The sequence below is a fragment of the Talpa europaea genome (genome assembly GCF_964194135.1).
Source record: "Talpa europaea genome assembly, chromosome: 8".
NCBI lineage: Eukaryota > Metazoa > Chordata > Mammalia > Eulipotyphla > Talpidae > Talpa > Talpa europaea.
Genome location: NC_140075.1, coordinates 71358939 through 71373060, shown reverse-complemented (window position 1 = coordinate 71373060; position 14122 = coordinate 71358939). Strand labels below are relative to the sequence as shown.

At 37.0% G+C, this 14122-nt stretch overlaps 1 protein-coding gene across 1 annotated transcript in view; it reads left to right on the top strand.

Annotated features, from left to right (window-relative positions):
- The window catches only part of LOC311174892 (uncharacterized protein), a gene marked incomplete at its 5' end in the record, with an annotated part of 32044 nt that extends 22670 nt beyond the window's left edge, over nt 1-9374 (top strand). Inside the window, 3 exons of the mRNA XM_084239680.1 lie at nt 2430-2536; nt 7288-7378; nt 9089-9374. Coding sequence (XP_084095806.1) covers nt 2430-2536; nt 7288-7378; nt 9089-9205 — 315 coding nt within the window. The 3' untranslated portion in view covers nt 9206-9374. The remainder of the gene's footprint in view (nt 1-2429; nt 2537-7287; nt 7379-9088) is intronic.
- Nucleotides 9375-14122: the final 4748 nt, after the last annotated feature.

Below are 14122 nucleotides of genomic sequence, written 5' to 3'. Positions count from 1 at the left end.
TATGCACAGTGGGCTTCACTGTTGAATGACCTTGTTTCTGGCTTACAAACTTTTAGGTCTTTTATTTTCCTTCACATTCTCGCTGTGGGTATATGCTGCCTTTTTAAAACCCCTATGCTGTTAATATAATGGGGTTTCAGGAGAGTACAAGTGTATGTGCATGTGTCTTATCCACTTTGTTACATAGAAGGTCCATTGATTTAAATCCTTCCTTCCTTCAAGCTAAAGGTAATCTTTCCCTCATTCATATTTGCTTATTCCTTTGATGGCACTTATATAGAGTTCTCCACATATCAAACAATGTTTGATCCCATTACTAGATTATAACATATTTGAGAGCAGATACTATATATCATTTGTCATGGTATGTTTCCCTGCACAGTATATTGTACATAGGTAGTGCCAGTTAAAAACTGATTAAATAGATTTTGGTTTCTTAGTGGCTTCTGCATTGTCTGCATTCTAGTTTGTCCAGGGCCATGCCTTGGATTCCCTGAGACCTCTAAGGTACCTGTGTTGGTTGTCATAATTAATTGATCCACCTAATTCTTTTTATTCTATGGTGGGGGTCCAGGGAGTAGTGAACAGAAGTGGAAACTGTGTGAACGCTTTCTTGGTTATCAGTAGGTTAATTTGCATTCCTATTTCATATTTAAGCTATATGTTTGGAAAGTCCAAACTGATTAGACTCGTTTCTCTTTGTGTTCAGGAACATGTCAAAGCTGTTTCTCAGAGGTTCCAAGCCAACTTAAATTATTACTTTTAAAAAAAGAAAATATTTTAAAATTCAGACTTCAAACAATCTGAATATTATATGTGTATAAGAACAAACTGCTTATTTAGAAAGTAATCTTATAACACAAGGTCAACTTTTTTTATTTTATTTATTTATTTTTTTTTTAAAGATTTATTTATTTATTTATACAAGCACTGGGTACAGTCAGAAGCGCGGGAGGGTGAGAGAACTCACCAGAGCCAGAACGGGGAACAGAACAGGCAGACTGACAAAATACACTGCTGAAGGGAGCAGCGGGCATGGCAGGAGAGGTCTGTCGCGCCATGTGGGACCCTCGCCGGTGGCGAACCGCGCTGCAAAGGCTGCAGGCAGCTTCGCAGCCCAGCGCTCAACCACTGCGCCACCAGGAGTGGCCCCAACTTTTTTTTAAATAAAAGTTGTTTGATTTGCTTTTGAGCAAATGATTCCTCCTGTTATCTTTCATGTGGTCTGCAAGACTTGGGAATAGTAGCCTAAGTTATTGTTTTGAGTACAGTTTTTATTTTTTATTTATTTATTTTTTTTAGAGGCATGTTTATTTATTTATTTGTTTGTTTGTTTGTTTGTTTGTTTTGTTTATACATGCACTGGGTACAGTCAGAAGCGCGGGAGGGTGAGAGAATTCACCAGAGCCAGAGCGGGGAGCAGAGCAGGCAGAAGGACCGAAGTACACTGCTGAGGGGAGCAGCGGGCGGCAGGAGAGGTCTGCGGGCCATGTGGGACCCTCCTCCGGTGGCCGGGGAGCAGCCGGGGATCGAACCGGCGCCGCAGAGGCTGCGGGCAACTTCGCAACCCAGCGCTCAACCGCTGCGCCACCGGGGAGGCCCTGAGTACAGTTTTTAAATAAATTATTTTTTCTTTGTTGGATAGATAATCAGTGAATTTTACATGAAGAGTTGGACAAGGCTAGTTAACTCTGCATAGTTTTGTAATTTATTAGTTACTTTTTAAATTTTTTTTTTTAAAGATTTATTTTTATTTATTTATTTATACAAGCACTGGGTACAGTCAGAAGCGCGGGAGGGTGAGAGAATTCACCAGAGCCAGAGCGGGGAGCAGAGCAGGCAGAAGGACCGAAGTACACTGCTGAGGGGAGCAGCGGGCGGCAGGAGAGGGCTGCGGGCCATGTGGGACCCTCCTCCGGTGGCCGGGGAGCAGCCGGGGATCGAACCGGCACTGCAGAGGCTGCGGGAAGCTTCGTAACCCAGCGCTCAACCGCTGCGCCACCGGGGAGGCCCTACTTTTTAAATTTTTATGTGGTCCTATTTGATCCTGTGAATCAGATATATTATTTATGAGAATACTGATTACCTAAGTGTTCTCATAGTTCATCATAGTTGATGATGAACCGGAATTTAAGCCTAGGTCCTTTGACTCATATAAGTAGTATGATAGTAGAAAAAGCTGAACTGATAGGCAAAAAATAAAGTGATGGCTATCTAAATAAATAGCCCAAAACAGTCTTCTGAAACAAATCTTACCAAGTTTATGTTTTTAAATAGATATTAAGCATCTCCCATATTCTGTTTTTTCTCCCACTTTAAGATGTGCTGTCTTCTCACATAATCTCACAACATCATTAAACCAATAGATATTTCTTATGTGGTTATGTAATATACTCTTTGTTATCTTATGTGAACTCATTCTTCTTTAGGTGCTTCATGCAGACATCTGTACCCAGGGTTCTCTGCTGCAAAATGCTGATGTTATTATAATGAATAATGTCTTTGAATATTTTCTTGATGAGGCGGAACAGGCCAGGTATGTTATTTTTTCAAGCAATAAATCTTGTTAGAATATATCCAGCAAAGTGTGAAAAGGGATTGGTAAGGTAAAAATGTATTCATATTAAACTTTTTAAAAACTACTTCAACTATGAAATTACATTAATCAGGAAATGTGTTCTGTATAAAACAAATACAAAAATAAACTTTGTCTAACTTTTAAAAATATTGCATCTAATTTGGGGCAGATATAAAATGATATCATGACACAGCCATTTGCTTAGCAGTCAGGGATGCAGTAACAGTTCCTTTGTACTTACTCTTTTCTGCTCCAGTTTTCTTTTCTCTAAAAAAAAGTCATATGTTATCCTATCACAAAATGATAGAAAAGATGCCTGTGAATGAATATAAAACAAAGTATAAAAATATTAACCTGAAAGCTATGTAATTTGAATAGCTAAATCTCTTTATTCTGCCCACCTTCATCTTCTATATTCTCTCTCTCTCTTTACAGACATTCACACACACACACACACACACACACACACACACACACACACACACACAATTACCAGGGTAAGGTCACTATGAAATTAACAATTTAAGTAGTTAAAAGGAAATTGATTTAAGAGAAAGTAATCATATGTAGTCAGAACTTAACCAGAATAGCTGATGATTTTTGGTCACGAAGTAAATACATGAACAAAGTTGTTTTCATCATAGTAGCCTTTTTTTTTTTTTTAAATAGAGGCATGTTTATTTATTTATTTGTTTGTTTGTTCGTTTTGTGTATACATGCACTGGGTACAGTCAGAAAAGCGGGAGGGTGAGAGAATTCACCAGAGCCAGAGCAGGGAGAAGAGCAGGCAGAAGGACCAAGGTACACTTCAGAGGGGAATAGCCGGCGGCAGGAGAGGTCTGCGCGCCATGTGGGACCCTCCTCTGGTGGCCGGGGAGCAGCCGGGGATCGAACCGGCACTGCAAAGGCCGCAGGCAGCTTCGCAACCCAGCGCTCAACCGCTGCGCCACCGGGGAGGCCCCCATCATAGTAGCCTTTTAAGGTTAATTTTCTGTAGACAATATATGATTAGTTCTTTATCTTTTGTGTGTATGTATGTGTAAAACAACTCAGGTGTAGACCACGGGTGCAGGGTGTGGGGTGAGAGGATTCACCAGAGACAGTGTGGGGAGCAGAACAGGCAGACAGATCGAAAGCACTGCTGGGGGGAGCAGCGGGGGAGACAGGAGAGGTCTGCTGCACTGTATGTGGGTTAGCCCCCCGACCAGGGATCAAACTCAGGCTGCAGTAGTGACCGCACTGAGTCTTAACCCCTAGGCCACCATAGAGGCCCAGCTCTTTATCTTTTTAAGTTATGACCAGTAGCCAAAACATTACATAATTGTTGAAGAGTGAAATATTACCAAGTTTATGTTGAATATGAAATTAAAAGATAAAACATTAAACTCTTCAGAGGTTCATAATAGAAAGATTTTGATTGCTAAACAATGTTGACAGCTACGGGTAAAGCTGATACTGGAAATACTGCTTGTTTAGTTATAAAAACTTTTTGGTAAATTCATTCTTGAACTCTACATGATTCACTGAATAGGTATTGCCCACATGTTTTAGCTTAGTCACTTTACCTAAATTAACCTAGGGCAATGAACTCTAAATATAGATAGGTTAGTTTCTCATAGATATCTTCATCATGAATGACAATATACAGAAGAAAGTTTAGAAGATGTAGTAAAGCATTCTGATATTGGAATCCTGACAAAACCAATCATTTGCTTATATTAATTTTATATTGTAGTAAGTGAAAAAAGATAGAAGGCACAGCTCATACCTCCAGAGATGTATAATCTTAATCAGAATCTGAGGACAAATAAAGTGATACTACTAAAGGAGTTATTATATAAATAAAACCTGAGATATTTAACCATAATAGAAAATGTGTACTCAGAAAAGATAGATCTCACTATGGGTTGACACCTTATATTCGCAGAGTTATTGTTAGTTGAAAAGGACCCTCTAGGGGCCTCTCCAGTGGTGCAGTGGTTGAGCACTGGGTTGCGAAGCTGCCCGCTGCCTCTGAAGCACCGGTTCGATCCCCGGCTGCTCCCTGGCCACTGGAGGAGGGTCCCACATGGCACACAGACCTCTCCTGCCGCCTGCTGCTCCCCTCAGCAGTGTACTTTGGTCCTTCTGCCTGCTCTGCTCCCCGCTCTGGCTCTGGTGCATTCTCTCACCCTCCCACACTTCTGACTGTACCCAGTGCTTGTATAAATAAATAAATAAATAAATCTTTTTTTTTTTTTTTTTAAAAAGGACCCTCTATATTTTTTTAGTAGGTAGCTAAAACAGATATAATTACTGCAGTTTACAACATAAAGAACAAGTGCTATGCCAATGAACTCAGCTTCATTCTTATTAAATAAACTTGTATGTCATTTTTAAGAAACCACATCAAAACAACAAACAGCTCTAGCCCAAATATAGTGACACTTTTTTTTTTAAAGATTTATTTGTTTATGCATACAACAGCTGGGGTACAGGCCAGAGATGCGGGGGGTGAGAGGGATCACCAGAGACAGAGTGGGGAACAGAACAGGCAGAGTGACTAAAATACACTGCTGAGGGGAGCAGCGGGCGAGACAGGAGAGGTCTGCTATGCCATGTGTGTTGCTCCCTGGCCGGCCAGGGATCAAACTTGTGCTGCAGAGGCTGCAGATTGCTTCGTAATGCATTGCTTAACCCCTTGTGCCACCAGGGAGGCCCTGTGACACTTTTTTTATATGTGTATATGTGTGTTTTTTACATCATTTTTCATTTTTGTACAATAATGTATGCATTTTCATCTTGGTTATAGTCCCCGTAAAATTCTTACCACCCTTGTTTTGATCCCACTCCCTTCTCCCCCCTTCCCTCCCCCCCCCCCCCGTAGTGTGTCTCTGGTTTATAGTTGCCTGTTGATTTTGATTTTTACTTTATTATAATTAGTCTTTTTCCTGAGCCCTTATTTGGGTTTTCTAAATTCCTACTATGATTGAGACCATCCAGTATTTTTCTTTTTCTTTTTGGCACTATGGAAAGCTGTGTGGATGTTCCTCAATCTGCTAAAAAATGGAGCTTCCATATGATCCAGTAATTCCACTACTAGGAATCTACCCAAAGGACACAAAAACATTAATTCAAAAGGAAACCTGCACCCTTATGTTTATTGCAGCACTATTTACAATAGTAAGCTATGGAAACAACCTAAATGCCCAAAAAAAGATGAATGGTCAGGAAGATGTGATGTGGTACATATACACAATGGACTATTACTCAGCAATCAAAAAGATAAACTCATGCCATTTGCAGCATCATGGGTGGAGCTGGAAGGGATCATGCTCAGTGACACTTAAACTTTTTAACATGGATGCATGATTTTAAATCTAGCCTGAGAAAAAGAACATTTTCATCATTTCTCCTAATAAACAGCAAAATGTATACAACTTAAGTAGCCATTGCTATAACTTAAATCAGCGCATATGAGTTTACAGTCCACCAGCTGCACTGCAGGGGATGCACATTCCTGCTTTGCTTGACCGTTGTTCCCCAGTAGTGGGGCACTATTGAGACTCATGCACAGGGTAAAAATCCAGTGCATGTATGCACTGAAGGTTAATCAGAGATGGTTAGATAGACGCTGCCCACTAACATACATACACACACATGGCATTCCATTGCATTTTAAACCTAGCTGAGTCCCTAAACTTCTCAAGTGCCTATATTATCCAGAAATCTTTCTGTTGAATATTTCTGACATTCAGATAAAGCATGATTTCACTCCTTATGTTATTTATAAAGATCTAATCTACATATTATATTCTTATTGTAGGTCTGTGCTTGGTTTCTGGCTTCCATGACCTATTTCCAGGGTCTTCCCCATCTCCATCCTTTGCAGTTTCTGCCTCTCCCCCCCACCCTTTCTCTTGAATCAGTTTTGACACACTTCGTAAAGAATTTAAGGAGCTTTAAATGCTGATCCAGCTTTCTTTGTGTTTTGACTCTAAAAACTGAGTTTTGACCTTACTCATGATAACCTTGTAGTAACCAAAATTCCCATCCTGTTAAATCTTTTCAATACTGTCACTTCATAATTTTGTCATTACCCGTACAGGGACCAATTTACCAATTTCTAGTATGTTCCTGCTGTTCTGTTTCTAACAGGGAGACTTTTTGTTCAATTAGGTTTCTAGAACACCACCTATGCTGTATTTTCTTTTGTCATCCTCATTTTTAAAAAATTGTGGTGTACGATTTATCTCATATGTAGATTATACAGAAACAAAGCAAAGGAACAGTCAGAACCAAATCAAAACAAAATCTTAAAACCTGACTGCAGAACTTAGACTACCAGAAAGTGGCAGGGGCTGGTGGGAAGGCTCATGGAGTATGGGGGAGGATTATTGGGGCTTTGGGTGATGGGTGTTGTAACATCCATTTGTAGAGGTGTGAACCTGTGCCTCTAAAACATACACAGCGAGGTAAACTGTTACTTCAATAAACATACATTTTTTAAAAGGTGAAGGGTTCCCACTCTCCCTTTAATAGGATGACTTAATGTCTCAGTGAGAAGAATAAATGTTGTTAAAAGCATCATATAAGCAGTGCTCTCACAAACTGGGGATTACGATTTTTTTTTTTTTTCTGAATGTGGTAGACCATAAAAAAGGCATCTCACGCATAAAAAATTCTGGTGTCTGGAAAAACCTAACATACAAGTTTTTAATGCATTTTAGAGCCTGGGAATATATCAGCCATAATGTACGAAAACAAGGGTCATTATTAGTGACAGTACCAAGCCTTGAAGATTCTCTTTCAGGTCTAAAGGTATGTAAACCTCTTTTCCAGCATTTCTGTTGTTAAAACTTTGCTTTTTTCTGGCAGCTAGTGCAATATTCTAGAAATGTTTAATCTGAATGTAGTAACAAATAATAAAATGAATAACTACACTTTGTGACTTAAGAATTGGTTTGTTCAGTCATCGTAAGAGCTCTGAAATTGTGATTCTTCTCTTGATATAGATAGGTTCCTTTAATTCATCCAATTTTTCCAACTCTGGGGTTATACTTCAGGTTAACAAATGCTATTAAATGTTTGTAAGAGGCCTAGAATATCCACATTGTATCCTTTCTCCTTTGAACAAAAGGAACAAACTTTAAGACTTCAAGTTAGTAGACTAGAAACCCAGGTACTGTGCCCAGTTTAGCTTCTAGATCAGTTTGGAATCTGCACAAACCATTTCCTTGTTCCTTAGATTCTAAATAGAAAATAAGGCTAATATTTAATAATCAGATTCTATCTAATAAACTGATCCTCACATAAAGTTTAATTGTATTGGTAAAGCTTTTTGATATCCCTACATGAAAGATATTGTTGTATTTCTTAATGTATTAAGTATTATTATAATTTTCTGTAGTAGTCTTTTCTTATGTAGAAGCACTGTCAACTTTAAGTATCTATTTCTTCCTTTAAGCAATCATCAATAATACCTTTAAAAAATTTACATCAGTCACACAAAAGTAAGTCACATTTGTCGTAAGAGAAATAATCCAGAGATATATAAAGAAAAAGATGTTCGTCTCCTCAATTAATTGTTTCCTTGTGAAATTCTCACTCTATAAGTGATATGATTTTACCTTACTTTTCCATATTTTTAAAAGCTTACCTTTTAAAGCAGCCTTATTGCTATTTCCTACATGTATAAGAAATCCATTTCAATTTGAAATGCATTTTAAACTTAGCACATAAATACCACAAGCCCCAGGAGCACAATACAAAATAGTCATGTAAGGAATATAAACGGTTATAACTATATATAGCTATTTAAGTTTGAAACTACATGGTAAGAAAAAAATCTCTTCAATTAGCTAAAGCTCACTTAAAAAAATATCTTTTTAAATATGTGGTATCTAACTTATAATTTCTATATATATATATTGAAATAATATTAGTCATTTTTACTTAGCAAAATAACAGTTTTCATACTAAATAAATAAATCTTTGTAGTTAACCTTTGGAATGAATATAATGAAAAAAGTCCTTACACATAAGCTCTTAAAGAACTTTATTGCATTCCTATTTAAGGAAACTTTAAAAAGATTTATACGTTGGTGGCTCCAGAATTTCTGTGGCATAGAGACTCAAGTTTGTTAAGAGGGGATGAGTCTGATGAAGATTTGGAAAGTTATCAGCCCCTCTCATGTAACCCCTTAGCACCATTTTTATGCACATATGAACAGTTTTTCTATAGTATATGTATTCCAGTTATTTAGTTGTTTTTATTATTTACATAATTATAAAATGAGTTACATTAAAGACAATTATTTCCTATTTTCTTTATTCTTTCAAATCACTGAATCCACAGACCTTCCATTTAGTACAACAAAGAACTAATCATGTGGCACTATGTAGCACTTAGTCCTTCTCATTGCATTACAAATCTGTTTTGTTCAATTACTTAGTCATGATTTCTTGAAATTTCAGAAAATAAGATCACTGCAGTTTTCATATTTGTTTACAATCTTTTTTCCCCCACAGATTAATATACAGTTATCTCCATGGGTTGAAGAGTTACCTCTGAACTATGATGTATACTCAGAAAAGGATATTGACAGGGAAGCTCTCGAACAAATACATTTATATAAGATTCTCTAGCACGGAAAATAGCCGTATAATGTTTTGTTTGAGTATATTACAAAATAACAAAAAAGAGCTATAACCCAAATGCTCTATTCATATTTTTCTATGTATTCCTTTCTAATCTTTGTACATGTGCTTACATATTTCTAAGTAGTTGTATATGTATATATACAACTCTGTTTGCTTTGTGTGATAATTTAATTAAAATATTTATCTGAAAAAAATTGGGTTTCCTTTATTCTGTTTAAAATAGAAATATGTGTCTTAATTTAGTCACACACTATATATATATTAAGTCCAGATAGATTTTTTAAAAAGACCAGAAGTAGCATCTTCTGTGAAGAAGGGTGGAGGAGGCTTACATTGTATCCCATTGATTAGATCTTTATTCTCTAGGATTCCTTGTACACAACTATATGTGAATAGGTCAGCTCAAGGACTAAAATAAAAAATAATTGTACTTGCTAGGAAAAAAAAAACTAAAGGATAACCTCCAAAATATGAATGGAAATTATATCTAGGTGTAACAGTTACTGGTGGTTTTTCTTTTCCATGTTTTCCATCTTTTAATAAAGATTTTCTTTTGAAATCAGGAAAAACAAATCATTTTAAAGAATACAATGTAACATGAAAACTCAAGCACTTGACTGCTTCCAGTAATCTCATGTTTAGTGTATTATACTTAAATTACTTTTTTTTTTTAAGATTTATTTATGCATGCATGCAAGAGCTGGGATACAGGTCAGAGGTGCGGAGGACCAGAGGATTCACCAGAGACAGAGCAGGGAACAAAACAGGCAGACGGACTGAAATACACTGCTGAGGGGAACAGCGGGCAAGACAGGAGAGGTCTTCTGGGCCATGTGGGTTAGCTCCCTGGCCAGGGATCAAATTCGTGCTGCAATGGCTGCTGATGGTGTCATAGGGCTGAGATTTAACCCCTTGCGCCACCAGGGTGGCCCTTAAATTACTTTTTAAAATAAAACTAAACCACATTTTGAAGGATGGCAAAATCTTTTGGAGACGTATCTTTTGAATGTATTTTTTGTCATTTTGCTTATGAATGCTTATGAAGAATTTGTAGTGACAGTTCCTTTCTGCTGGAACCGCCATTTTTCAGCAAAACTCCAAATACAAGGGAAACTGAAGAGGTACCCACTGACTACTCTAGGCCTTCTAAAAAACATGAAGCTATTCCTTTGACCACATACATGGGGAACTACAAGAATATTCACCATATTGTAGACATCAAGAGGATATACACTTAAAAAAAAGAGTGCCCTGCTATTATTACCATGGCAAAGCTAGAATATTCCATAATGTTACTCACTATACAATTGGCATTATTATAAATAAATTGCAAAGGGCAAATTTCTTGCTAAAAGAATTAATATTTGGGCTTCCCTGGTGGCACAAGGGGTTAAGCACCACACTGTGAACCAATCCGCAGCCTCTGCAGCATGAGTTCTATCCCCAGCTAGCCAGGGAGCAACCCACATGGCGCAGCAGACCTCTCCTGACTCACCCGCTGCTCCCCTTAGCAGTGTACTCCTGTCAATCTGCCTGTTCTGTCCCCCACTGTCTCTGGTGAATCCTCTCACCCTCACTTCCCCCACATCTCTGGCCTGTGCCCCAGCTCTTAAATGCATAAATAAAAATTAAAAGAAAAAGAGAATATTCATATCAAGCATATTCAGCACTCTTAAGGAGCCAAGATAGCTTTCTGAAACATGTGAAAGAAAATGATCAGATGAAAATGAGAAAGCTACTCCACTCAGAAAAGCATATTTTGTGAGAACATATGGAAAGGATCTGAACTTTTGGATCTGGTATAATATTAAATATCACAATAAATGCTATCATTTCACTAATTCCTTATTACGTATTCCTTGTTACATATTATGCATTCCTACTAAATTATTAAACATTCTTATCATTCTAGTCACCTGAAAAGAAGCTAGAGCAGAGTTAGCAAGTCAGTATCACCTGGTAGCCTCTCTCATAACAATGGACATTTCCAGAAGGCTATGCCTATTTTCTGAGATTTTGGAAAGATATACAAGAGAAAATTAAATGTTTTTAAATCATCTGTAGCTGTTATTTGTGTGATAACTTTACCCATAAAAAAGCATATTTGTTGGTTTATTGTAGATTTAGACATCTAAGTTTCAAACACAGTAAATAGTGCCAACTAGTATATAGAGCATTATATAAGACAAAAATAGTAGTCATCCATGAAAAAAAAAGTTCATTAGCACTATGGCACATAATTACAAACATGTAACACTTAATGAATTTCATTGTATGCTGTACATATCCTTGAAAAATTATCCTAAATTCTGAATACTAGTTGCCTTAACTGTTTATTGACCGCCGCTTACTGTTTATTGACCGCCGCTTAGAAACGTAAACCTCTAAAGGAAAATCTGCTGCTACGGCTCTGGTTGAATGCCAAAATTCCCATTCTAGAATGCCCTGGACAGGACAGAAGGAGTGAGAACACTTGAGGGGAGAAGTCTATTTGTAAACCAAATTTCAAATCATTCAGCCCCTTACCTATAAAGTAAAAATATTTAGCTTTCATTAGTAGAATATAGCCCAGAGTACAATATAAGTGGTTTCCATAGATGTGCTTTTAAAGTTAGAGAAAAAAATAATAGTTTGCTGTTGTCACTGGTATGATTTTAGACATACTAAAATAAACTACAGCTCTTCACTTGGAGTAGAAAAAATGTCTAAAATATTTTGTGATAAACACATGTATATGCCTAACACATTTTTAAATAAACACCTGAGGCAAAATTGCAACTATAGGATTTTGAGAAATTGTACACCAGGATTAGTATTCTGTGTGTGGAATAATTTAACCTAATTTTAAAATACATATATGCTTGTCTGGTGATAATCATTAGCCATAAAAAAGGCTACTTTCTTTCTTTAGGAGAAATTGGCCTCAACCTCACTCTCTACCCACCAGTGACCATGCAGAGTTTCTCAGAAGGCTAGAAGGGAAGGAGGGTAGATATTTTCATATTTCAGCACCAAATAAAAACTACAGGAAAAGAAAAACATTTTTCATATTAATGGTACTCAAGTAACTAAGAACATAGATTACAGTAAATATCCAAATTATTTAGCTCTTTACCTAATAAAAAACATGACTGATTTGATGAAAGAGTTAAACTGATAGAAAACAAAACAAAATTGATTATTAGGTCTTTCGGACTTTATTCTACCAATGTTATGTTAAAATTAATTAACTTCATAGAGCTTCTCTTTGTCACCTCATCACCTCATCCAACCTCCAAACCCCTCTACTAATTCACATGCCCTTGAGTTCCCAACCAGCTCCCACATTGGGATACCAGAGCTTAAACATTTCAATATTTCATGGAAACTTTATCATCATTAGACATGTTATTTTCTGTTGATGGTGAATTTCAGAGCCATTCAATTATTGCAGTAATTACACAAACATCTATTACTCTTCTCTCTGGCAATCTAGCCCAACCAGCCTCTGCAAATACAAAAATGGAACACTTTGTTCCACCCTGAAGGGACTTACAACTTTAATGAGGGTAAAGGATACATTAGTTTAGATACAGGGTAAGGGAAGATGTTCCTGGTAGAGAGAACAGGATGTGCAGAGGCATAGGGGATAGTAAGTATTTTAGTATGATTGGAGTCCAGGGTAGGGTTACATGAGGCTGGTGAAGCAGCACATGCCAGATCAGGAAGGCATGATATGCCAACCAAAGGAGGTCACATTTTGTTCTGAGGGTCAGAGTTGAGCCATGAAAAGATTTTAAGCAGCATACTGATATGGTCAGGATAAAATTCTGGAAACAGTCTAAGTTGATTAAAGGCAGAAGACAAGAGGCAAATCAATGTGTAGTGGTCCGGTGAGCCAATAGGAATAAACTAACGGGAGAGAGGGTGAAAGGAGTCAAGATTTAAGAGGATTGGGAAATTCAACGTGAATAGGTTCTTTTCATTACATTTTTTGAAGAAATAAAAAAATAAATGAGGCCTTACCACAAATTCATTATGTTAAAAGATAATAGCAAGAAACCCACTGATTGAATCTTAAAATATCAGCATAAAATAGGTAAGTATTAAGCATATAGTCAAAGAAGGAATGCTAGGAGGCAAAAATTAGGACAATAACCCATCACTCGGGGGGGGAAAAAAAAACCTGCCAAGCGTGAGATTCTCCCTCTTTCTCTCTCACACGTGTGCACACACACGCGCACACACGTACATACAAGACAAGGATATTAGCATTGAAGAAAAGAATGGAAGGGGCATATAGTTCCAAACATTTTTCATGTAAATAAGAATCTGGGGGCGGGGGGAGATAGGACTTTAGGATTTCACTGGGGACATGCTAGTACAGTAAAAGATTACTTCAAGAGGCACTCATTTCCTGGATACAACATTAATTAAACAGTACTTGGAACTTGGACTGCTGCTAACTTCCCTAGACTTGTCCAGATGCCTAAAGCAACTCAACCACCTTAGGCTAGAGTTTACCCACTTATAAAATAAGTTAATGTTTTCTGACCATGAGTTTCACAGGATTATTTTGTACATTAACTGAATGATAAACACTTTGAGGTACACAAATGGAAAAAAGGCATCAATAGAATCTAAATTGGAATTGTTTTTAGTTTTCTCCTCTTAAGAAAATTGTCCCAAGAAAGTTGACAGAATCATCATCATTGTATCAAGGATCCTCATTTTCAAGAGCATTCAAATTCAAGTTGTTCTTTGTTAACAATAATGACCATCTGTTAAATTTTCTAAAACACCTTAGTGTTTTCAAATTTCTACTTTTGTTGAGAGAGATGAAGAAAAAAAAATGCCCAGTTTACTTCTAGAAGTAAAATGATTTTGGATTAATTAAAATGTATTTGTGTAGATGAAGAAAAA